General features: G+C 39.7%; 1 protein-coding gene across 1 annotated transcript; it reads left to right on the top strand.

The window, feature by feature from the left end:
- The first annotated feature begins 3,185 nt into the window (after positions 1–3,185).
- Positions 3,186–25,836, top strand: atrip (ATR interacting protein). Its single transcript, XM_084739973.1, has 17 exons — positions 3,186–3,506; positions 4,500–4,834; positions 9,178–9,269; positions 9,932–10,102; positions 10,191–10,303; positions 10,767–11,029; positions 12,533–12,638; positions 14,351–14,515; positions 15,474–15,738; positions 16,960–17,013; positions 17,214–17,389; positions 20,887–21,023; positions 21,246–21,337; positions 23,312–23,398; positions 23,490–23,568; positions 23,689–23,913; positions 25,718–25,836. The coding sequence occupies exons 2-17, from the start codon at positions 4,501–4,503 to the stop codon at positions 25,780–25,782; spliced, it is 2,424 nt and encodes an 807-aa protein (XP_084596099.1). The 5' UTR covers positions 3,186–3,506; position 4,500; the 3' UTR covers positions 25,783–25,836.
- Positions 25,837–26,751: the final 915 nt, after the last annotated feature.

Here is a 26,751-nt window from a genome sequence, read left to right as displayed (position 1 = left end):
GTGTGTGTGTGTGTGTGTGTGTGCGTGTCTTGATGATGATGGGTGCATCTGGATGCCTGTCGCTGAGCTCTGCCATTTCTGAAGTACGGAGGCGGGGAGAGAGAGAGAGAGAGAGAGAGAGAGAGAGAGAGAGAGAGCATGTGTCAGAGTTACATACACGCACACACACTGTAGAGCCTGAGCTGCGACACACAGACCTGTCTGTATCTAAAAATGGAAAGCACACTTGCTGTTGCTGAGAAGCCACAAGAAGCTTCTATATGAAGGGAGTGTACATACAGAGATTCATATTAATAACATCCACCAGCCTTCAAAAGAAGATGTGGCAGCTAATGTCAGATTACCAACATGGCAGTTGTTACAAGGGCACAATTAATTAATTTTCTTTTTTATATATAGATATATATGTGTGTGTGTGTGTGTGTGTGTGTGTGTGTGTGTGTATATATATATATATATATATATATATATATATATATATATATATGTATATCGCATGATCATTTCCATGATCATTTCCACTAAGGATGCAGGGATTCCCACTCTCACAGTTTCAGTTTGACTTTCTCACCAAAAATCTCTGTAAACAGTGTCATCTGACTGTCCAGCTGCCAAAATTCAGATGAGAGGAAAAAAAGGGCGATGAAATGTTGATACACTCATCTGAGTCACTTTACATTATTACTGTAAGCTCAGAGAAACAGTTAAGAGTAAGTACACCCACAGATTCCTTTAGGACCCTCCATCCCAGCACAATAAAAATGCAACAGAGGACTGAGAGGTGGGTGGGTGGTGCAAATGAGGCAGAGGAGGTGCACTGATCTGCAGGCAACAGCACAATAACTAAATTCACCTGTACCTCAGCAGGATTTACGGCACACATACACACAGTTAATGCCATCAGCATATTAACTAAGACCTACATTCGCCTGCATATTATTATCTTATTAGGACCCATATTGCACAGAATACTCAGCTCGTCTAAACTCTGAGAGATAAACTGAGGGGATAAAACACTGATGTTTTTTCAGGGATGCATACAGCTACATTACTGTGAGCTGTAGTAAGATTAGCACATCAAGAAAAATGACTGCAGCGTCATTGCAGTTTAAGTTTATTTCTTTTAGCTGAGGGATTTTAAAAATATTTTTACTGTAAAGACTTTCTATTCCCAATGTAAAACAGAATCTTTTGCTATATGAAACTTTTTTCTGTTTCTTATTGCTCAGTGTTCACCAGTTAAATGTGGAGAGGTTGGGTTCAGTTCATAAAACATAGATGAGTTCGGGGCGGCAGCCCCGTTATTGGACACATATCTTGAGGTTGACATACCTCAGAATTGTCACGCGTTTTGGACACTGCATGAATGAGTTCAGTGTCACTTCCTGTTTCCACTGGGTGGCACAACAGAACACCTGCTAATTACACAGACCAGCACTTGAGAACATCACGGCAGCTCAGGAGGGGGTGATTGAGGACTTTTGCAAATCCATTCTGGGGAGCTGCCAACTTTATTTCACATTTAAAGCACCTAACCAATGAAACAAAAGATGTCTTTGGATGGCTTTTATGCCTTTAATATATAGGACAGCTGCTTAAATGTGTGTCTACAAAACAAGACAAAGGTCATTTTTGGCATTTGTTGACAAGCTTTGAAATTTTGGAACTGGTAATATTGGTAATTGGTAATGGAGCAGTCAGGAGCAGCCACAGCGAGATGTTAGATGAAAAGCTCCAGGAGACAGGTTGCACACCTCACACATGCTGCACACAACGTCTCTCAGCCTGCTAACCAACTTCTTCCACTGTTCCCTGCTGCTCACAGACTCATGCTGTCAGTTCACTGAGGCATGGTGGTTCAGATTTGTAAATCATGAAACGTAATGGCAGAATGCAGTCCTGATTAGCATGGAATATTAACCACCTTTAACTGGTTTTGCTGCCATTATGCAATTGCATCATTATTTTGCATGTGACACCTGTAGTTACTGCTGCAGTTGTGGATCCTACAGGTGAGAGAATTCTGGAGAAGCAAAACAAACTATTGTGGTTTTCATTAGGAAGTTAGGAAATAACTGGCCTTTTCCCATCATTCAACCATAATCTGATTTTATGCTTTGCACAGCATGAGCCTGTGAACAGCAGGGCACAGTGAACCGACTTGGTTACTTGGCTGAGAGAAGTTGTGTGCAGCATGAATGAGACATGCAGCCAGTCTGTAATATTTAAAAGTGGGCCACTACTGTAATGGATGCCATTCTGTTATGTAAAGGTACTCGCCTCTTTTTCTGTCAACTTTGAATGACACCATAGTAGGAAAAATATCATTTCAGCCATTAAATCTAGAACAGATTCGTCTTTCACGAAGACATTATCTCCATCCCACATACAAACTTATCAATCACTAGGGTTTGTCGCAAATATGCAGTGGAAAAAGTGTGGATCTTATCTTCAAGATACTTGATCACAAGCAAACTTTGAGATGTCTGTTTCAAACTTCACTGTATTGATGCTATCCATCAAAACAGTATCTGCAGAAAATGAGAATATTAACTGTTCTTTCAGTGACTTGTGGATTGTGAAACAAACATATGTTTGTTTTGGTGATGTACTGTTATTTTTTGGAAATAATTTTCCGATCATATTAATTGTTATATTTTAGTTCAGTTTTGTTTACTGAAGATGTGCTGTTTGTTTTTATGATATCAGTGAACCATAAAACAATACTATGCTATAAATCTTTTCTCAGCGACAATTTGCCTTCACAAAAGTTTTTTTTTTTTATAATAGAAAATGTTTATTTAATTTTTATAAATGAAATACAACAGCACATTCAAACTGTTCAGCATTGTGCAAATCCCAGACCCTTAAAGAAATATGTTTAATCTGCTTAACTGCAGTGCTGCACCTCTTTTTAACTTCTTCTTTTTTCTCTTCTCTGTAATTGATTTACATTATTTATTATTTTTCAGATTTACAATAAAATAAAAAGATTTTGTTGTCAGGGTGAGGTTGTCAAACAACCAGCAGAGGCCCCAGGAAGGTACTGCTCCTTGATATTAATTTCTATCCTTTGCCCTTCGTTTCTTTTGCGCGTTTAGTACAGTTTGTCACGGACAGGGACCCGTACAGCAGCGCATGGGCGCCTGTGATTGGTCTGAGTGTCAGAGCAGCGCTCCGATTGGTCAGATTATCAGCGGCACCCGAGCGGGCCGTGCAACGCTCTTCATGCTGACAACTTTAACTTCATGTTGTTTAGCAGCTGTTTGACTGTTTAACACATTTTAACGTTTAATTTAGTGCTGAAGCACCGTGTGAAGGATTTGCATCATCAGAAACCTCTAACGCCGTTTTCATGAAGAGTTAACAGACGTTTAAACGCTGTTAGTGTAGCGGAGTTAGCTGTGTTAGCTTAGCAAGCTAATACTCCATTGGAATCACAGCTAGTTATCTTTGTAGCTAACAGCTAACAGGAGCTACAGCAGCACGACCGGGAGACAAGGAAGGTAAGACAGAGCAGACAAGGTTAACACAGTAAATCCAGAACAGCTGACATTAGACACAGAGTTAACTAAAAACTGGCCATTTTAGACGTTTTAATTTAGCAAAAGACAGACAACCTGCAGCCTCTTTGGCCTGAACAGAGCTGGACCACATCACCCTTACATCTCTGAACTCATAAACATACACATCACATACTTTTTCATTCCCGTTGTTTATTTATTAAACTTATCATCGGTGTTCAGATTGTGTCCCATCCTAGCCTTCGATATTGGTCTCTCACAATCAGCAGAATTCTTATGAAGGGATGCACAATACAAATTTCTTTTCAGACCATATAATAACTAATAATTACCTGCTTCTCAACATTGATACCGATAAGATAACTGACCCCAGGAAGATTAGCTTGTGTCAATGGCACTAGCTAATGGGGATCCTTTTTAAATAAATAAATAAATAAGATAACTGATAATTTCACCTTTCTGTATTTTATAAAGAAGTTCATATACCCTGTCATTTATACACACCTGAAAGTAAAAAATGGCAAAGATGCATGCCAATATTTAGCATAAACGTTCATTAATCATAGTAATAAATGATCATTTCTGGCCAATACAAATATTTTTAAGATATTTATGAATATTTTTGCGAGGTAGTTATTCTTAATCCTAACAAAACACGCAACATGCTGTTCTTATGAATTTGACAGAAGTTTTTACACATGCTTTAGGGATAATGGTCTGAGGCCCACGTTTGTTAAGTGCGAGTAGAAAATCAGATCTGACTGACCAAATTTAAGGTGATTTAAATTCACTTTTAGTTTTAGGCTTAGGACTTAAACTCATACAACTAAAGTTGAATATTTGGCCAGCTGTAACTGATATCCTGCTATAAAACACCCAATAAATACAGAACCTGTTGCTACACCAGCAACACTGTAGACCAGCAGTTTTATGTTGCTGGTTAACCTGCCAATTTCTCTTCTTCCTCCCCCACAGCATGACCTGCCCCCCCGCCAAGCGTCTTCGAGGCCTGAACCAGAATGTAGCGACGGCGATGGCCTTTGATGACACATTTGGAGATGATGATGACTTCACCCAAGACGACTTTGATGAGATTGACATCATCGCCTCGCAGGCCATCACCTCAGCTTCATCCGGGCCTGGGTCTAAACAGGGAACCAAACCGACAGAACCGGCCCGAGGGTCTTCCTGGTCTGCAGGGCAGAGCAAATCTGTGAGCAGAGCTGCACACAATCAGAGCAGAGAGAACACGTTTGGCTTCAGCAGCAGCAACAGAGGGAATGCTGGGATACCAAGCAGAGAGCCTCTCGGTGAGTTCAGAGCAGTAATTCGTCCAACAGGGTTTCTTCACTGGTCCTTAACAATAAAAAAAAAAAGAGGAAATACAGTCAGAGGGCAGATTCTCTGCAGATACAGCCACCATTTACATTTACATTTACATTTATGCATTTAGCAGATGCCTTTATCCAAAGTGACTTACAAAAAGAGGATTAACAATCAAGCTACATAGAAGAGGCCCTAGAAGAGTATCGCTAGATCAGGACAGGAGATGCTCTCTGAAGAGCTGGGTCTTCAGGAGCTTTTTGAAGGCAGAGAGGGACGCCCCTGCTCTGGTAGCGCTTGGTAGGTCATTCCACCAGCGTGGCACAACGCATGAAAAGAGTCTGGATTGTCTTGTGCGAGGTGCTGGGACAGTCAGGCGGCTTTCCTTTCCTTTGATGACCGGAGCCACCACACACTTCTAGTTGGTCATAAGTGATGATTGAAAGGGATCATTTTCATGAGTGCATACATTGTTTTCTTTTTTTGGAAAATGTTGCAGGTTATACCTTTTAAAAAGTCTAAATTCCAGTTATCTAAATTTAAGGTCTTAACAGCCTTAGAAAAACAATTTTGACAGGTCTTGAAAAAAGGTTTCTTATAGGTGCTTGAAATCCTTGAAAACCACTTAATTTGATTTGATTTTGCTTGAAATTGTAATTGCATTACAGCCACAATAAATCGCTCTCTGGCCAAGAAGTTCACTTTTTAGATAATGAAAGAAAGGAGTCTGAGAGCCAAATTGCTTTTGCCTTTCACCAAAAATTGAAAACAGCTCGGCTCGAGCCTCGCTTGCCACTCAACGTGTGTGGCTCCACTTAGTGTGATCTCTCAGTCTGTGGTGAAATGTGCCGTCTGATGGAGCAGTGAGTGGGAGGTTAACAGACGACAACATGCCAGGAGGTGGCTGTTTCAATGAGCATGGGCTAGAAAATAAGAAATTGAGGAAACATGAAAAGGATTTAATTGCAGTTGAAGTTATTTGTGTACTAATTATATGAGTGATTGTTTTATAGTGGCTCAGAGAGGTTATAAAGGACGCCAAGTTTACTTACAGACAGGTGACACATTTTAAAACGTCAAACTTTGTTGTGTTTTCCTTTACGTTGTCACCCCTCTGGAGAGTCTTATGATGAAAAATAATTTGGTTGTTTATGACAGAACAACATCTGATTTAATGTGATGAAGAAATGAAAAAGCTCCTAATCATTTTGAACATATATGCGTATATAAAAATGTAATTTACCTGTCTGTAACTACTTGAGTTTGAGTTTGGAAAAGGTGAAGAAACCCTGTAAAAACTGACTTGATTATAAAGTTTATGTTACTATCACATGTTGCATTAAATTCAGTCTCACTTTTAAATGTGTTCTCGGGATAAAATTGTATCAGTTACACTGTAACAAAACTAAAAAACAAAACCAATGTGAAGCCAATAACCATTCAGGTGCAGCCCAGTCAGAATTTATCAACGTTCACCCAGTTAGTGCTTCGTGATCGTGGATGTATATAATCATGATATGGTGTCTGGGCTAACATGGCTTCTCCTCTCATCAAGAAGTAATTACTTCTAGAAATAAAAGGTTAAACTTGTTTCTGTTAATATTATTTTCATCTAAAATGCAAGAACAGCACATTTAATGTTGGAGCCTGTTAACAAACTTGAAGCCCGCAGCACCTTCAACAGTAAGGCTTGGCCGCTTGCCTCGGGCGCATTAAATGCCATGTTGGGCAAGTAAATCTGGTAAAAAAGAATTAAACTGTTGTACTATTTTGATAATCAGTTAATCATTAAATTAATTTTCATGCATAAATGGTAGAAAATGCTGTTTTCAGCCTCTCAAACATAGAGAGTCCCCAATGTTCTTTGTTTATTATCATATTACACTAAATACCTTTTGATTTTAGATTGTCTAAACAAGACATTTAAAGACATGAAATGACAAACAGGGATAGACATGTTTCATTTTCTGACATTTCATAGACCTTAGATAAAACATGACAATTGACTTAAGTCTTTGTTGTTAATTGATAACCTCTAATAAATAAAACAGTTTGTACAGGGGAAAGTAAAAATGGACTTTGGACAAGTGGACCCACTCACTTTAACATTGATCCCTGACCCTGTGCAAGAAAAAACATTCCATTTAGAAACTTATATAAGACATGAAGAGTCACATGGGAAGTCAGAAAAAGATGAGGCTGCTTAAAAAAGCCACCAGCAAACACCTGCCATCATCTAATATTGTTCTGTATTTACATTGGATGCAAAGTCTAATGCAAACCTCTCTGCACTAACAACGTTAACTCCTGCAACACCAGTAAGCAAACCAAACAGCCATATAAAAACAATGTAGACATATACCCATGTTCATGTACATTTATTTAATTTGCAAGTAATTCTGGGGCTCCTTAGTTTCTTCATATCCTTCATACTTTTTTTGCCAGTATGGACTTGAAGTAGGCTCGGTCTAAAATCGGTCTTTAAAAAGGTCTTTAAGTCTTTAATTTAACTTGTTGAAACTTGCAGAAACCTGCATCACAGTCAGTGTTTAGGAAGCTGCAGTATTTTTGTCAAAGTAATTTTACTGTTGTAGATTAAAGCAGCAGTGAAAATAAACATACAGGATTAATTATTTATTCCTCTTAATGCCTCCAAATGCGCCAAGACCGTGATTTAATCAGTGTGAAAACACATGCAGATTTATCTGTCCAGGTGCTGAGTCCAAAATATTGTAACTGTGAATCCCATCTCATCTGTTCCTGTCAAATTTCTCCTTTGTCACATTAAGAAAAGAACAAGGCTTTGGCTCGTCGTCTGGTACAGAGAGTCTGTTCCTCTGTTTGTCATTAAGAGCCAATTTGGACTTGGCGCAGATAACAGTGTTATGTCCTTTTGGAGACGGAATTCACAAACACAGAGGTTTCCAATTTCTTGTAAAATTTGAAAAGCAGACTGAAAGTGACAGATTTACGCAAAAACATTTTAGTTCAGTTTCTAATTAATGATAACCTCCTTAAAACTAACTGAGGAGTGAACATGACTTGACAAGACGTGTCGTCATAAAGGTAAAAAACAAATGTCTGGACTAACTTTCTCTTAACACTTTAATTGGCCACAAACTCAGCTGCATCTATGAGATCACACAAGTTTGTTGTAGAAAAGTTTCTTTATCCTGGTCAGAGGTTCAAGAACGTGGAACATATCCAGATCACATCAGACAACTAAACGCTTAGGTGGTCTACTGCTGTCAGAGAATATTTAATGTGTGCTGTGAAAATAAATCTTTGAGGAGTAAATAACTGGTAGGTATATTTTATATTTTAATAACATTTCAATTCATTGATCATTAATGTTACCAGTGATCGATTAAAGAAAGTGCTTACAATTTTCAACCCTATTTGACATTTTTATTTATTATAGAAAGCCTTTTAACACATCGGTCAAGGACTACGCATGAAAAATAGCCTTTTGTCTGATTATGGCATTTGATTTTTTTTGTTTATTTTGCACTAGGACTTCATGATTTGTTAAAAAAAAAGTTGTACTGCGATTATTTTGACTGAAATTGTGATATGCAGGAAAAGATCAGCTGTGCATTTCAATTTTCATGTTTGCCGAAAAAAAAATACAAATCATGAAGATGTGATATTTTTTTAGGTCTTTATCAAACAAACGTGTTTTCTTTGATCTGGAGAACAAAATTTTTAGGTCAGGTCCTCTCTGCAGCACTAGAGTGCCTCATTATAATGCAATTTTCTCACATTTTTCCCTTTTCAAAAAATTGTGATTTGTTTCTGTGATGTGGAGTTTACACTTGACCATATTGCGATTTTAATGCGATTGTGATTAATTATGCAGCCTTAATTTATATGTTCCCTTCTCTGAAGAAATGAAACTCAACTGAAAGTGAAGTGATGTTTAGACATAAAATAAGCACAGTCAGGAAGTGAAAGAGGGAAACGGATGAAGATCTATACTTTAATGCAGGTGTAGACTCATTTGTTGAAAGTGAAAATGTTTCACTTTGAATGGAAATTGGTGAGTTGCATGAATCCAAAATACAGACAGGATGTGTGTGTTTACAGAAAAATAAAAACTGAGTTGAGTAACTGATAAGTTTGTAAATGACTTTGTTTTATCAGTTGCTGTCTGTCACAGTAAACACACATACTGTCACATAGGAAACTTATCCATTGTTGTGCTTTATTGTACCAAGATGTACTGATGCACCTCTGTGACTGCAGCATCCTTCAGCAAACCGTGAAAACAGCTGCTGATAGGTTTCTGTGTCCAACATGTTTATAAAACTCTGTTGTTTTGTGTGTTCAGGTAACAGGCAGCAGCAGCAGCAGCAGTTTGGGTCGGACAGACAGGACTCCTACCGTCAGCTGGAGGCTCAGCATGCAGAGCTAAAGAGGAAGGTGAGATCCAGTGTTTTCTCACTTTTATATCATCATTATATATATATCATCAGCTGAAAATGCACATTGTTCTTACAAGGGAAGTTGATCTGAATCTGACCAGACATTTGTTGTCAGTTTTCAGTGCATGAAACAGTTTGATAGTCGTGTTGGGGACGGATGTGAGTCTTTACTGAAAGAGTGTTGAGGTTTGTTACCCAGATCTGGAGCAGTGGTTCCCAAACGATGTGCCGTGAGACAAGTCCAGGTGTGCCTTGGGATTTTGTGACAGCCATGCATTATTATTGAAATATACACTGCCTGGCCAAAAAGAGTCACACACACTAATATTTTGTTGGACTGCCTTTACCTTTGATCACAGCACACATTCACTGTAGGATTGTTTCGATAAGCTTATCCAGTGTCACAACATTTATGATTTATGATGTGACACATCAAAGACCCTGATTGATTGGCTAGTACTTTTTTCCTCCTTTGGTTATAGAGGCTATTTTGGACATAAATACAGGTGTGCCCTGAGACTTTGTCCCACCTTTTGATGTGCCCTGGGCACAGAAAGTTTGAACACCACTGACCTAGAGATTTCCTAATCTAAAAGTGTCATACATCAGCTGAAAACAGGCTCTGGATAAACGTCTCTTGATGAATGTGTATGTTATTAGCTGAAGGAGGTGGAGGAGGAGATCGTGTTGAAGAGCGGGGAGATCCGGGTCCTGAGAGACTCTCTGAAAGCAGCTCAGCAGGAGAAGGAGACCCAGAGGCAGGCACAGATGCTGCTGGAGACCCAGAGACAGAGAGAGCAGAGTGACAGGGAGAAGGAGCTCAACAGGAAGGTGAGGAGCTGAAACACAGACGCATATATACAGTCCATACTGTATAACCCTGAGAATAACGTGATACTGACATGTTGTCTGTGTTCAGGTTCAGTCTTTACAGTCGGAGCTGCAGTTTAAAGAAGCGGAGATGAATGAGATGAAGACCAAACTGCACAGTACAGACAGAAACAAGGTGTCTTCTCCACTGCCTAAACACAGGTCGGTCATCAATCAACAACAGATCAATGCTGCAAAGATTAGTCGATTAATTGATCTGTTCTCAACTGTTACATTAATTAATATTTTGATAATTGATTAATCATTTTGAGTTTTTTTTTTTTTTTTTAAAGATAACCTGTCCAAAGTTTCCGATTTCAGCTTCTCAAATGTGAAAATTTTCTGGTTTCTTTTACCTCTGTGACAGTAAACTGAATATTATTGGGTTGTAGACAAAACAAGACATTTGAGGACGTCATCCTGGTCTTTGGAAAACACTGATCAACATTTTTCACAATTTTCTGACCAAACAACTAATCAATTAATCAAGAAAATAATAGACAGGTGAATTGATAATGAACATAATCATAAGATAATAATAAATAAGTTGCAGATCAAGTCAGAATGATTATCATCTGCTCATGTCTAAGCTGACAGGCTGTTCTGTATTTCTCTCACGTCTCAGTCCTAAAGTACTCAGCGGTGTCGTCCAGTTGCATCATGGGAGCGGCAGCAGCAGCTCCTCCTCTCCGACAGGAAATGGTTTCATCACCAAGGAGTCGTTCGGAGCCTGCATCCCGTCCAAAACGACACCCGTGAAGACGGCGATGAAAACGCGGCGAGACGGCAGGGACAGAGGATCGTCCAGCAGCAAATCTGGTGACAGACAGGAAGTGTCTCGTCCCGACCCCTTCCTGTCCATCAGACCTGCGCACCTGCAGCACCGAGGTCAGTTGCTTACGTGTCTTTTTTTTTTAATGATGAAAATATGAAGTACATTTTCAGAAATCTGTGGTTTCTTGCGGTGCTTGTGGTCGCCTATGAGATTACAATACAATCAGTGTTCAATTTAGTGTTTGAGATCCCTTCTGTTATTCAGCCTGTCACGATTACATGATTTCTTCATCACGATTTCAGCTGACTGCAATCATTTTACATAATTATTAGAATTGTTTCTATTCATGTGGCTAAAAACGACTGGATGAAACTAACAGAAATGTAATATTTCCATGTCGTGTTCCACTGTTTGAGGTTTGACTGGCACTCTTTTAATCATCTTGTCGCGCCCTCTTCTTCTGCTGTGGTTTAATGGCACCTTAGTGGAGAATTAGTGCTCATAACTGTTTATCTTGAGGTGCTGAATTTCTAATACTTGTATAATGGTTGAGGATGGAAATGCACATTACTGTGCATTTTCTTTTGCCCATTTTCTGTAAATTTGTTTAAATTTGTGCTTCAATCAGTCAGTCTGCAGTACTGCTTCGGTACAGGATTGATGGAAATAAATAACCTGCAACAGAGTTTAATAAAAATCTTTTTTGTTTCCTTACAGGTTTCTAATGTTTAAACTAGCCAGCCAAAAAAAAAAAAGACTCTCACTCGTACTTAAATAACTCACATTTTAAATTTTTTATTTGATTTATTTGTCACCATCAAACTGGCATCACGCCATCAGGAGCCAGTTGCCAAGGTCAATATCCTGAAAGATCAAGCTTTCACGTAACAATACACACAGGAAAATGCCAAAAAGCTGCTGTTTAGCAGATGGTAAAATCAATAAACATATGAATCCATCGTGGTCTCTGGTTCCCCATCCTTCCTGGAAAAGAAATCACTCCCAAAAGAAGAGCAGTAAGAATGTGTGAGCCTCCAGAGAACAGTAATTCTTTATTTGGGCAGCAAATTCATTTTTGGTGACAATAAATCTTAATTAGCTTCTGTTTTTTAAATTTTGCAGACTACAAATCTAGAATGCAATAATAACCAAGGCTTTCATACAGAGATTTGAGGCACATAAGACACATGAATATTCAGTGTCAGCTGATGACGGTTTCTGCTGATGGATATCTAATGTTAGCTTGAGTGGGCTGCTGGAGTCATACAGTAACACGTCACAGCATCAGACTGTTGTCCTTAAATAAAATCTCAGCTCAGATCAAACAGTTATCTATTAACAGGTTGGTTAATCACAGTGATTAATTTTTCCCAGTATGGGGAAGGCATGTCCTGCGCTACTCTGACATGCCTTCGCCATCTTGGGGGGGGGGGGAGGAAAGTGTCACTGCCAAGTTAGCACGCTGGAGTCAGCTGATCTCCACGTCTGTCATCTTTCTCTGCTTCCATCACAGTTTGTTAATTTCGAGACTCTGTATTGATATCAGTGCAAATTATTTTTTTAATCTGTCTCTCAGGAGCGTCACGGCTTCATGTGCTTTCTTTACTGTCCTCCAGGTGGCGTCCTGCTGGGCTTGTTACTGCAGCAGCCGTTGTCTCCCAGCAGCCTCGGCCTCTCTCACCTGCTGTCTACGAGTCTGACTGACATCCACCTGACATCCAGGTGAACAGCCTGCTCTGTAACCATGACAACACGGACAGTAATGTAGTGTCACGTGTATCAACAAAGGAGGTTAAAGGAAATAGTCCATCCTGCAGGATAATCACAGAATATAATTCTTCATGTTCAGGAGACACCTTGTAAGATCCTGGAGGAGAAATCAGGTCCAGTATAATTCAGATAGGGGCTGCCAGGCTTTATAGAACTGATCTACTTTGGTATGTAAAATGCTTGTAAGCTATTCCAGAGTGACCAGCTCAGATTTAACTTTACACTAACCATTAATGAAAGGGCCCTCATCACTGTAATGAAATATTTTTTTTCTAGCAGCAAATTCAAGAACATTATATAACCTTTTCGCTGGCCAGTAATCATATCTCTTAAGACGTAGCTTTTTTAAATAACATTTAATTTGAAAAAACAACTCAATCACAATAACATCGACACCAACCGTGCGGCCACTTTTCACGCCAAAAAGCGGAGGTCTGCCGACAACACAAAGTGCTGCTGCTGGCTGATAAACTCGGTTTTTAGTCACTTGCTCGTATCAGTTCCTCTTTTTTCACACTTGTTTATCAACTGCATGATAATTATTCAGTGCTGCCAACATGACAACTTTCTCACTAGATTTAGCGACTCTTCAGACCCTCTTAACACCTTTATTTCTAAAAAGTGACAAATTTAGCAGTTTATTCAGACCATCAGGGAGAAGGCAAGGAATGTATTGAAATATGTCATATTGGATGCTGCTCAGAGTAATGGCCTCCACAGGTTCTCTGCCAACGACATCGGGGTCTGTCCCTCCTCTTGCTCCGTGCCAAGACAGTCAGGTGTAGGGAGTCAGTTTGACTTGATGGTTCTTCTCCCTCGATCCATTCATGGACTGTTTTTAAAAACTTTTTTTTTTTTTTTTTTTTTTACGAAGGAACTCTCTATCTTTTATGTGGCTGAATGTGATCTATCTCTTGCTGCAACAACACAACCACTTCATATGTTAGATCAACCTCTGTTTTAATCTGTCAGAATAACAGTCAGATTTTTCTGTCATTGTTAGAAAACAATCAGTCAGTGACAGAATTGACTTGAGCAAGGCATTTGACGCCCAGTGAAGCAGCGCAAAGTCACTGTGGTTTAATAAAGCTGTGGATAAAACAATTGCATTATGTGTTTAAACAGATTCTTGAGTTTGTACCTAAAGCCAACAACCAGACTGACTTTGGAAATCTTTCATTTGAAGCTATACATGTCACTGGCAATAATTATAACAATAATAATAACTTTTATTTATATACACATGAGTTTTACAGAGTGGCATTAAAAACAACAACATGGGATTAAAACCAAGACAGAAAGTAGATGAATTCTTTAAAAAAAAAATACATAAAAATAACACACAAGACTTTAAATCAAATGGTATGATCACTTAAGCATCCACTGAATCCTAAAGGTGTTGCGTTAAAGTCATTTAATGCAAACATCTCACCTCAGTCACCACATGATGTCACCAAATCCACTAAAACATAAACTGTCTTTAATATAAAATACGTTTAATATAATTTGTCTCTTTATTTCTAACCTTTGTTACACAAATTGGACTTGAGTAGTAATGATAATAGTTTGTTGTACTACCAGTACTAACCATTACAACTGAGTGACAAAGGAGCTGAACTGTTGTAAAAGCCTGACTGATGTGGTGTTGTGTGTTACGATTTCAGCGGGTCGTCAGCAGGTTTTCTGCTCCACGCTGATGCTGCAGTCGGTGGCGGTGAAGGCGGAGCTCCCGGAGCCTCTCTGAGTCCGGTCCAGAGTCTGGCTGTGACTGGACTCAACATGCTGAGTCAGAGCCGACCAGAAGCTGCAGCCAGCGGCAGAAACAAAAGGTAGGCTGAGATACCACCGCCGCTCTGCTGAAACTTCACTCTGACGTCCGCTGCTCGCTGAAGAATCCAGAACAACAAAACACGGTTAAAGCTGGACAGTGTGGTGGACAACAGAGCCCTCCTGTGGCCAAATGATGCAACAGCAGCGCTGAAAAACACCACCATGAGGCCGTGTGTTATTGTAGATGATTACCAAAGTTTAACAGAATCATTGCAATCTGTCTGCAACATTTTTCACTGATACATCACTTTGCACATTCAGCCCATCAGTGTACAGCACTGAGAATTACCCTGAAGTATTTTTTACACAGAAGTGACTACTTAAAAACAGCAGACAAACAAGATCATATGGGCCAGTGGCTGCCTGAAGGAGGGAGGACCAAGGACGCCACAAGATTTCTGCATTTGCAGTTTTATACTGTACACTTTTGCTGGTCTTTTACAATAAAAACCAACCCAACATTTTAATTAACATTTGTATAAACTTGCTCTTTATGCACATAAAATCTAAATAAACTGGCAATAATCATGGAAATCATTGATCGCACCAATCCTTTAGTTTAAGAACTACTGATACAGATGTTTAGTGCAACTTCGGCAACAAACTTTTATCTAAGCACAAAATTTTAGGGAGGTTTTTAGGAAGTTGGGAACATCTGCTTTTGTTGCTGTGCACCACAGCACAGTTCCAGGGTTCAGTTGCTAATTTTATTTATTGTACTTGTTATGTTTTTAATTTTTTCGTTTACTTTTTCATCATTTGTCCTGTTGCCTTGTTTTAGTCATATATTCTTCCTTCATTGCTACCTCCAAGCTTTCTTTGATGATTATAGTTCTGTCTTTTCTTATTGTATGTCTGCACCTCAGTGTGTTTTCCGAGGATTTGAATGAATAAATGATGATGGTTAAAATAAGAAAATAAAAAACTTAACTGTTTTGTTTGTTAACATTTGTGCAGGTCGTGTCCTGGAGCTGTCCTCCTCCTCCCTCTGTTGGACCTTCACCTGTCTCGTCTCTGTCAGACTCTGGACTCGCTCCGCTCCAACTCTGCCGGTGGTTCAAACTCTGCCGCCGCCGCTGCCGGCTCGCTCCCAGCAGGCCGGGCTGCTCCAGCTGCTGGACTGGGGAGACTGGAGGAGGCTGGATCGACTGGTTTCAGCGTGGAGGACACTGGTTTGGCTTCTCTGAGGCTCCTCTACCTGGTGTTGGCCCACAGTGACGAGGTGATGACACAACACAGTTGTTACAGTTTGGACATGTGATACATCTCACAGACTAAAAACGCTGTGCGAGTCACTATTTCATCTGCAGCTTCTTTTCTTTTTTTCATGTAAGCTTTATTGACTCCATGTGTGTGTTCACACTCTACATGGTGTTCTTTCATTTTCACTCTTTGAGCAAGTACATGAATTTATTTTTATTTATTGTGAGTGTGCTTATGTATTCCCACTCATGACAGAACAGCAGTCAGACATTTCTGTTGCTAAAGTCACACCTTCAGTGTGGCTGGAGAGGAATACATACTCCTAAATAATGAATGTGCTGTGAAGACCTGAATCTGGATTGGCAACGACATGCTGTCTACTACTCTTCTCCTCAAGTCACCAAAATACCAAAACCAGCACAGGCATGAAAAGAGCATCAGCAGGAACGTGTCACACTGCAGATGCAGGGCTGCAGTTTGCACCAAATACCAGAATTTTCTAAATATGGAGATTTCAAGGGATCCAATTCAACATGTCCCCCAATATGTTTAAAGATCCTGTTCAGACGTTTATAATATACTCTACAATACTCTGCTCTGAATAATAACTTGAATCTGATTTTATTTTCAAACAAAAAGGATCAATGACTTTATTAAAATTTATTTTAAAAAAGGCATCTACTCTTCATCCTTCAGTAAAAAACCCAGAATTTAAAAAAAAAATGCAAATAATATGATGAATTGATTATTAAATTAATTGCCAGTTATTTTGATAATAGATTAATTGGTTTGAACAATCTGACAGTAAACTGAATATCTTTGTGTTGTGGACAAAACAAGACACACTGATCAACATTTTTCACCATTTTCTGACAAACAACTATTAATTGAGAAAATAATCGACCAATTAATTGACTATGAAAATACTAAACCACATTTGGGTTCCAAACTTGTTGTGAGGTCACAAAATCCTGCTCGTACATGCACATTTTAAACTGAGATTCAAGATCAAACTTTATTGATCCAATTCAACCAAAGTTCTCCTCAACTCAAGACGTGTTTTTCTTTTTGTTTCTTTACTTTGATGTTTGAGCTTCACTGTGCAGAATCTTGTTTGACAGTAGAGGACTGTTTTCATGTCAGCCGAAGGGAGACAGTTTGTCTTTGTTCGTATACAGAATTAGAGATCATCTGCATGTTGAGTATTTTCTCTAACCTTTGACCTTTCTGCTGCTGGCAGGTGGTGGAGGCTGTGTTGTCAAAGGAGAGTCAGAGGAGAGTCACAGACGAGAAGGTACAGACGCACACAAAAACTTCCACTTTCAGCTTTATTGTATTTAACTCCCCCTCCTCACCTTTATTACAGTAGACAGGATTTCCTGATCTTAACCCTCAGAAATGTATGACCAAGTTTTCCCCTTGAAGAAAAACATTTAATTGGCATCCTCCTCCCCTTCCTCCCCTGCCTCCCTCCCTTCCTCCCTCTGTTCTTAGGCTGAGCCTTCTGCTGCAGGTGTGGATCTGTGCTCCCAGAATGCCTTGCTGCAGTCGGTGTTGCGGCTGTGTGAAGCGGGGTCGGGTGGCGACTCGCAGAGGGAGGAACTTGTCCTCAGTGCCTTGAAGACCCTGTGTGTCCTCATTGAGAGGACACCACACACACACGCTGACAGGTAAAAACATGCGCTTGAAGACGTGATGACAAACAGACAGTTTTTATTTCACCTACATTCAGTCGGTCAGTTCTGTCGCCAGTAGGCAAGAGGTCAAAGGTCACAGTCTCTGTTTCAGTGGAAATGTGATGGTCCACAGTTTAGAGATCTGGGACCGTATTCATAAAGGTTTTACAGTTTAAAAAGAGTTGCTCCTAGTGATGAAACTCTTAATATTATGAGATTTTCTAAGAATTTCCCCTCACAGATCCCGATGAGGATAAAACTTATTCACAAAGCACAAAGACGTCCTGAGGTAAAAAATTAAGCAGGGAAGAAGAGGTTTAAGAGGCTGAAGAGTTTTTTAAGTGGAGGAGAAAATGTCAGAAAGACAAAGATGCAGCAGAAATATTCTCCAAACACTGAATGGCAGTGAGTTAATAAAATGCTACAGATTAGATCATGCAGGAATAATGTTTGTGGTCAATATGATTAGCGATGGGCTCACACCTCCCACCCAACGCAATAATGCTGTAACGCCGGAAACTGAACGTGATCACAACACAAAGATATTTGGATAAATGCAACAGTGCAGCAGTGATGACTTGAATCTTTCGCAGCCTTTCATCAGCAAACTGATCACAGAAAAACAATTACAGCAATTTCACAGTCTCATACCGTGACGCAGTTTATTTCTGTTTCACTGGATGGTCACACCTGTAGGTTCACTGAGTCACATCCATGAACACAGCAGGCCTCTCCCCGTTAATATCAAATATATTAAGTATGAAAATTACTGGCATAGTAAATGAACTCAAGTGCCCGTGTTTTCAAACATTTTGGAGGCCACTTGGAAAGAATGGCTTACAGTTTATTCAATAGGCCACAAAAAATATCTGTCATTATCACTGTGCACCGGATCTTAGTAGAGAGAGACTGTGATTATGCAGACAAAACAAGGCAAAGAAAACACAACACTAGACATAACAAACATGTGAAGACATGGAGGAAAAAAGGTTAAGAGTAATAAGTAATAAGAGCACACGGCTGAACAAAATCTATATCATGGGTCTTTGTTGATGTCAGTATACAGCAAAACAAGGTTCAGGCGTGCAAAGATAAGGCAATATTCAGATTAATGTTCATCTTAACTGAAAATGCCAGGAGCCATATCAGACAAAACAGATCAGACAGTATTGATCATGAGGCAAAAAGGAAACCATGACATGATTACAGCTAATGATGGCAAATGATTGAGCCGTAATCCTGCCCTAAATGAGAGACACCCTAGCTGATATCCAAACGTATCATATCCTCAGAATCCTAAAAAAAAAACAACCAAACAAAGCAACACAAACTAAAACAGTCAGATCCTCCTGTTGTCAGAGTCCCAGACACTGGTCTAAGTTGTTAATGCCTTATGTTTAAAAAAGTCTGAGGATCTGCCTTTGCTCTTGAGTCCATTTCACCAGTGGACTGTGACTGGAGGTTTGGGTTTCTTTCCAGTCTGAACCTACGCACTTCCTCGCTTACTTCCCAGCTTCCAACAAGGCGAGGTCCGCTTTCATATTTATTCCACTTGTCATGTCTTCTTATTATTTTTGGGGATCGACCAGTCACACCTTGAGGAGAATGAGTCATACCTAGCAACAGGGTCAACCACACCTCCTCGCTAAGACAAAAGTTTCTGTCCCTTCTTGCTCAGAGTTGCACAGAGAATTCTTCTAAAGTCATTTTAAAGTTTGGACTCCTCGCCAGAAATTTTCAGACTCTGTGAGAGGATTCTCAGAGTCATATGTGACAGCAGGTTTGTGCAAAAATAGGAGGTTTGTTCAGTAAAATACAAAAAAAGACAAGACTTAAAGGATAAAGATGAATTTAATATGAGATGTAGCAAAACAATCATCCTGTTGGTTAACAAAGCGATCATTCTCTGTGACAGAGAACATTTTGAAAGCTGAACTTTGACGAAGAACCACAGATAAGGCGGTTTTCCTTCCATGGCCTAAAGTCAGGACGTGCATACAAGTGATACATAAACTTGTGATAATGGTAGGATGATGATAGGTGACAAGTTTACCACATTTGCATACTGATACCAACAAAAAACATGTTTGAGTTTGTGTTTGGAGGCGCGGAGAGTGTTGTGAAACTTCCACTCTGATGCTCCCTTTAGCACACATTCACACACCGGTGGTAATTCTTTTACTTGGATCTGCCAATTACATTACAGAGACGCTCTCATATGATGCAACACTCACCTGGGAGGAACACTGGAGGTAGAGGAGTGGCTGAACAGGGAGTGTGTGTGTGTGTGTGTGGGTTTATGACTTTTCCACTGACTGTCAGTGGTTATGTAATATCAGACTGTAAACTACCTGCAGTGATTTTCAGTCAGTGTGGTGATGTAACAGAGAGTAGAAATAAGAAGAAATATGAACTGCAGGTGAATTTTATGAAGCTTCTGTAAATAAACTGCTGATTTCTTTAAAAATGTAACAGCAGATCAAACTGTACAGGGATCGAACGCCCGAACCTGATCTGTGCTTTTTGTGTCAAAAATCTCAACAACTCGTACAGAGAGTCAGGACTGTGTCTGACCTTTTCTTCTATATTAGTTATCATGTGATTGCTTTTTGTTACCATGGCTACAGAGGAAAGAGAAACTGTTTTTCATGATGTTACAATGTGTTCTTATCAGAGTTTTCTCTTTCATATAATTATCAGCATGAGCCTCGAACATGATTGGTCCAAAGCTAATGACAAGTGTGTTTTCAGAGTCCGACCAACATGAAGAGATAAGGGCTGAACGATTCTGAAAAAATATCAAATTGTGATTAATTTGACTGATATTGCATTTGCAATATTACAGGTAATGCAATTTTTTACATTTTACATTTACATATTTTGATTCAGTCATTTAAAAGTTTTTTGACACACATTTTCCCTGTAACAGAAATTGCACCTCCTGCGATTTGAAAATTGCAGAAAGCCAAATTGCAATTTCAGGAAAATTTCAATTAATTGTGCAGCCCTAAAAGAGATTGATAGAAACAAAGTGCATCTTCTGGATAATGTTTGATTTTTACCTCAGAAGTGACTAAAATGATGAGCTGTTTTATTAGTTTGGTCACAGCTGTTGACTGGTTATTTATTGGTTCCTTCTCACAGCTGGTCAAGTCACATCTGGGTCCAGGTCACAAAAATTGATTTGAATTGAGTTTGTTTTGCATGGTCCCATATTGATTCATAAAATCCCAAAATCGATCGTTTAGTGTTTGTTATGATTATGTTTTCTCCCATGGATGTGTGGGACAGCCTGCAGTTTTAACCCTGTTAGTCTCACAACGGTTCAGTGAATACACTTAACATCAACTAGACCGAGCAACATCACGAACAACAGATCCATCGATTTGATGTTGAAGCGGGACTCTGAATCAAATTGAATTGATTTAAGAAATCTGAATCGACACCCAGCCTTAATCTCATCTGTCTCTTTCTCTCTGTTGCTGTCTCAGGTTGGAGTGTGTGTTGCCGGTGGTGTGTGTGTGTTTGTCAGCAGACAGCAGGTTGCAGACTGTTTCAGAGTGTGTGCCCGTCCTCACGTCCATGTCCAACCACCAGACACTGGCTCAGCAGCTCTGCTCTCAGCACGGTGAGGCTCCGCCCTCTGATACAGCACAGTGTTACTGCACGCACTTTAACTCCTCTGTCATTCGTTATCATTGTTATTTGATATTTGTTGTGATGTTTTGCATCATTACTTAGCTTCAGATATTCACTCAGCTGTTTTTGCTTCATAGGAATTCACTGCAGCTGAGCGTCAGCTGTTTGATTCTGTTGTTGTTGTTGTTGTTGTTGTTGTTGTTGTCTTTAGATCCATGTGTTTTCCTGAAGTTGTTCCAGTTCATCAGAACCAGAACAAACAGCCATGCAGCACACACAGACTGGATTCAGCTGGACTTGCAGGTCACACACACACACACACACACACACACACACACACACACAAACACACACACACACACACACTTACTCCTTCATCCTACAATAGATGTACATGAATACAGGATTCATACAAGTTTGGAAACGTCTCATGTTTTCAAGGTTAGAAATATGCTTGACTTTCATCTAAGTATGACTCGATGCCACTTTTTCATGTCTGATATCAACACAGCAGCTTTGAGTATCTGCCAATATGAAACCAATTCGATACACTTTTTATCGTACTGATGGACTTTGATTAACCCAACCACCTAAAAAACATTCTCAACTGTGAAAACAAATATTCTACTCCACCGTTGCTGCTTTTTATTTAAACTTTTTTCACTCACAGAACTTAAAGCAGCATTTGTTTAATCATTTCCCCTTCAAACCTTCAAAATGAAAAATAATTTAATCCGTTCTACTTGTGTCACTTTTCTCTTTTCAGCGTGTCGCTCAAAGTTTAGTCAGGCCTAAGCATTTATGTGATACTTTAAGTCAACAGATCGTATCAGATTATACCTTTTCTTCTTTTCTGAGATCCGATCCAGTGATGCTGCCGATGCTGAGTATTGGATCGGCTCATCCCCAGTTTCATCAACAAATTCACTCATGTAAAACTAAGATCTTGTAATATTTAAAACAAAACAATCCCATTGTCATATTTGTCATTCATAGCTAGTTAAGATAAGTCTTCTGTTGATCCCTTGCTCAGAAAATTATTGAGCATTAAATAATCATGACAGATTTGCAGTTGCAATTATTTTAGTTTAGATATGATGATAAAGACTTCTAGAGTCTGGAAATTTATCATCTAAAAGTGATTGAAAGTGCTTGAAAAGTGATTGAATTACTCCCAATAAGCTGTACAAACCCTGAAAACAGCAGGATTAAGGTTTTATGCTTCAAACAATCAGTTTTTAGCAGCTGGACTGTGTCTTAAGTTAAAGTGTTTCTACTTCTCCACGTCCTCGGCCTCCTCCAGGCTGTGTCTCATTGCCTCTGTCATATCTCTCCAGCAGCTCCGTATCTTAGAAGAAATTCATGATGTCACACTCTGCTGTTCATATGAAAAGTGACAGACGTAGTGAAGAATGAAAAAAGAGCCCCTGACCCCTTTTCACTGTGTGAAGTGATCTAAATTGATTGTTTTAATAGACAGTAAAGATGCTGGTAGATGATCCAATTAGTACTTTATCTGAAGCATTATGACATCCCCTCCCTCTGTGTGTAGTGGGCCACACGGGGTCAAACTCAGCAGAAAATTGGCTCGACAGCTGAGGGTCATCGGTTAATCTAGTTCACTTGTGCTCCAGGCTGTAACAGCTGGCTCGTGTGCTTCTCGCTCTTCTTTTAGCGGCCACAGCACACATACATACAGCTCATCCATGCATCACTCTGATGTTACTGATTTCCATTTCCTCTTGTTTATTTTAGTCGAGTTGAATTTGATAAACTGAATTTGTTTAAACTGCTCTTCTGCTGGGATTCCCTGCTCGTCAGATTCCCTGAGCCATTTTTTTACGAGAACAACACACTAATAATAATACACTGCTTAATTATAACAGAGAGACGGGTAATAAAACAGGTTGGGTAACAGCTGATAGTGATGGTATTTATCATCATACTTTAATCCTTACCGCACTGAAGCAGGAAATCAATATTTTTACATTAGAAACAGGCTTTTATTTCTAATCCCTTGTTTTATATTCAGTCATATTTAAGTATGAAGGCACCCTGCAGCTTAACAGCAACTGGAAAACATGTGAAAGTAGAACTGATAAGAATTAATTTTATTACTGGAAGCAGTTTTAGTGTGAGAGAAGAGAAAGTAAAAGCACGACACAGCTCTGTTGTTGTCCTGATGGAACGCCCTTGGTTTGTTTGTGCTGGCAGCGGCAGGTATTTGAGTACAACTTTTATTTGATAAATAACACTGTTGTTGCGTTTGTGTGTCAGGTGGTTCGTTTGCTGAGCAGACTGATGACTCAGAGAGCAGAGAGCTGGACCAGCAGCCAGCACAGCACCTGTCAGTGTTACACTGAGGTAAAACTCTTTCACCCTCTGATCCGTCTCTTTATATACTGACACAAAACTTTGAGTTTTTGCACAAGCATCTAAAGCCTGTCTGTCTCAGTTGGTTCAGACGGTGGTGATTGTTTTCCATCGTCAGTGGTTGGATCTTCGTGGTTCTCAGGAGCCGACAGACTCAACAGGTCAGATTTAAAACACTGAAAATACTCACTGTTTTGTGCTTAAAACTCCTCACAACATCCAACAGTCTGTCTCAAAAAAATCATCGATTACCGCTCAGAGTGTTCGTATTCTTCCTTCAGGCCCGGCCCCGCCCTCGCAGCAGCAGCGCTCCGCCCCCTCGCTGCCGTGGTGGCGCGGCGCGGCGGCGTCTCTGCTCAGAGAGTGTCTGCTGCTGCTGCACTGGCTGCTGCTGCATCACGGCAGCTTCTCAGAGAGCTGCAGGCCGCTGCTGCACATGTATGACCAGGTGATCCCCGCTGTACGAGACACGCTGAGGAAGATCCCTGAGCTGAGCGAGAGTGAAGGTACACACACACACACACACACACACAATGTTTTTTTTTCTGGACAGTACTTTGCCAACAAACAGCTGTTGGCACACACACTTGACTTGAAGAAACTTGATGTTCTAGATAAGAATTTGTTCTTAATTATTAATTATTTACCTGGTTAAATAAAGTTACAAAAGGCAGCACTCTCTGTAGGAGCCTGGTTTACACTGGTACACTCCAGCCTGTGTTATATATATTCATGCATGTCAAGCTCTCAAATATATCAAAAATGTAGTTTCTAGAAAAAAAAATCAGTTTACACCTGCTCAAACAGACTGAAAATGTCACCTGTGGCTCAACACACATCTGTTTTATATGATAATTTATTAATTCTGATCAGAATCATTGATGCAAAACATCTGTATGGAAGTGTACATTAATTTATCTGACTTTAAACTTAAATGCAGATTGTATTTGGCAAAATATGCTGATGTTTATCCAACTAACTTCAGCCTGTTGTCTATAATTGTACATAACTGAGCCGTATATTTTGATTGAAACTCTATTATTGTTCACATAGTTGGTGCAGCTTTCATGGCCTTTTTCCAGAAAAGTAATGAAGGGGAACAACATTTTCCTAAAATATTCAAGTTTGTTGTTTAGGGCAAACCTGAGTCTTTCAAGATGGAGGGTTCTTGTCAGATCGTTTAGCCGTGGCTCTGGTGTTCTCCGGTGTTTGCTGTTGTGAGGCCATAAAGCGTGAAGAGTCTTAGTGGTACCATGAAAGTGGACAGTGTCTCTGATGTGCCAGAAATGAGCAGCACCAGCCACCAGTAGTTAACCCAGTTTCTGGTATCGTTTCAATTCCAGGTCTCATAATCTCATGATAAATATGTGGTAATTACCAAGTAATGTATTTGAAATTTCTTAGAAATTACCCACAGTTGTCATTTTCAGTTATGTGATAATTAACAAGTACAGTTTTTGCACCGTGGCTGGTAATTACCAAGTAACATATTTTAAATTTCTTACCCCAAAATCTCATGGTAAGTATGCATAAAAATGAAACTTGCAAATTATCGCACACTTGCCTTAAAATTTGTGGGTAATTTCTAAGAAATGTCAAGTATGTTGATTGTAATTACCACCAACTACATGAAAATTGTACTTGGTAATTAACACATACTTTATCATGAAATCTGTGGGTAATTTGGTGGTAATTTCTAAGAAATTTCAAATATATTACTTGGTAATTACCACATATTTACATCGGAATCATGGGACCTGTAAATTGTGTTACACAGTTTTTTTTCTCTCAGTAAATTTTGGTACCTTCCTTCACAGAACTCATGGAATTATTTATATACATGATAACAAGAACACTAAAAAGTTGTGACCTGCCACAACTAAATGAATGTGTCTGATCCAGAAACACTGAAACTGATAACGACACTGACATGGAAACTGTTTAATGTCGGTCACGTCTGACACCTGTTCCACTTTATCAGGTCAGTGTCGGCGTGTTCCACTTTCACATTTCGTACTCTCTTTTTGGAACAAACTTCACCGCAGCAGCGTCACCAGTATCGTCACTCACTTTCAGCTCTGTGTGTTGCTGCTGTTTAATCGTGGCGTGAATACGTCAACATGTCACAATATGGTGGTGCAACAAATTTGTATGACATTAAGATTTTGACGTGTAGTTATTTAAGATGGATCTAAGAAATAACTTGACCTGAACCCTAATCCTTACACCTTAGCAGGAATGTTCAAATGTCCGCATACTTTTGGTCTGAATTAAACGGTTTCCTGTTTTCCATTTCCTGTTTCCTGTCAGAGCTGGCGTTGGAGGAGATCTGCCGCTCAGAGGGTGACGACACTGACGACATGGACCTCGATTGATACTGTCTCCTGATTGGTTGACTCCACCGGTTTACAGACTGTTGATTGGACTGACACGAGGACAGAACTGAGACAGTTTTCTGTCAGACCTTTCTGTGACGGATTAGAGTCGGACTGAAGTGACGGACACAGGGTTTATTTTGCTGTCTGATGAGATTCAACAGTAAAACATGACCGTGAGGAAAAAAGTCAGAGTTCATGTTCTGGAGGGCGTTTATTCCCCTCCTCCTTGATTACTGTGCAAGAAAAAGAAGAAATTAAGAAGAGGTTGAACATAAATGTGAAGAAACTCACTGCTGGGCAGCGGCTGGTTGGTCTGAAAGTCTGTCAAATCATTAAAAGAACCGTAGTTCTTTGATTTTTGACAGAGTTAGATGAGAAGATCAATACTCTCATCTGTCCATTTAATACGAAGTGATTGGCTGGTTAGCTTAGATTAGCCTACACAAAGACGCATGGTGTAAATTTAACCTTTAAGGCTGCCTCTTGACCCTGAGCGGTTGCCTGGCAACCAGCAGAGACATGATAAAGTGCTTGTAGCGTCTCCACACTGGAGGTTTTGTTTCACTTACGACGACAAACGTCATCATCAGTTTGAGTTAAACATAACTCGACTCTGAACCATTTCATTGTCTGCTGTAACCTCCGCTCTGAGGCTTCACGGCTGCCTTTATCGTTTGTGTTTTATCCTGTGCTGCTTCTGTATTATATTTTCACGTCTTCTGATTGAAGCGTTCAGGGAGTAAACTGTTAAAGGGCCGGTGTGTAGGATTTAGTGGCATCTAATGGTGAGCCGAGAGATTGCAGACAACTCGTCTCGGCCTCCCCTTCCAAGCGAGCAGGGGAACCTACAGCAGCTGTAGAGCCGGGGTTTGGTTTGTTCTTTCTTGGCTACTGAAGAAACATGGCAGCGTCAGTGGAAGAGGACCCGCGCTCCCTGTAAATATTAAACGACTAATTCTAAGGTAG

The sequence above is a fragment of the Lutjanus erythropterus genome, chromosome 2 (assembly GCF_056507025.1).
Source record: "Lutjanus erythropterus isolate fLutEry1 chromosome 2, fLutEry1.hap2, whole genome shotgun sequence".
In the NCBI taxonomy this organism is placed as follows: domain Eukaryota; kingdom Metazoa; phylum Chordata; class Actinopteri; order Lutjaniformes; family Lutjanidae; genus Lutjanus; species Lutjanus erythropterus.
The sequence above is the reverse complement of the archived record's forward strand: the minus strand, read 5'-3'. Positions and strand labels throughout refer to the sequence as shown.

What these genes read in the sequence shown, in the direction of transcription:
- atrip (XM_084739973.1), top strand. Translation starts at nt 4,501, where the DNA reads ATGACCTGCCCCCCCGCCAAGCGTCTTCGAGGCCTGAACCAGAATGTA. An exon ending in TGTTGGCCCACAGTGACGAG is followed by an intron (nt 15,739 to 16,959) that starts GTGATGACACAA and finishes TGCTGCTGGCAG; the next exon opens with GTGGTGGAGGCTGTGTTGTC. An exon ending in CCACACACACACGCTGACAG is followed by an intron (nt 17,390 to 20,886) that starts GTAAAAACATGC and finishes TTGCTGTCTCAG; the next exon opens with GTTGGAGTGTGTGTTGCCGG.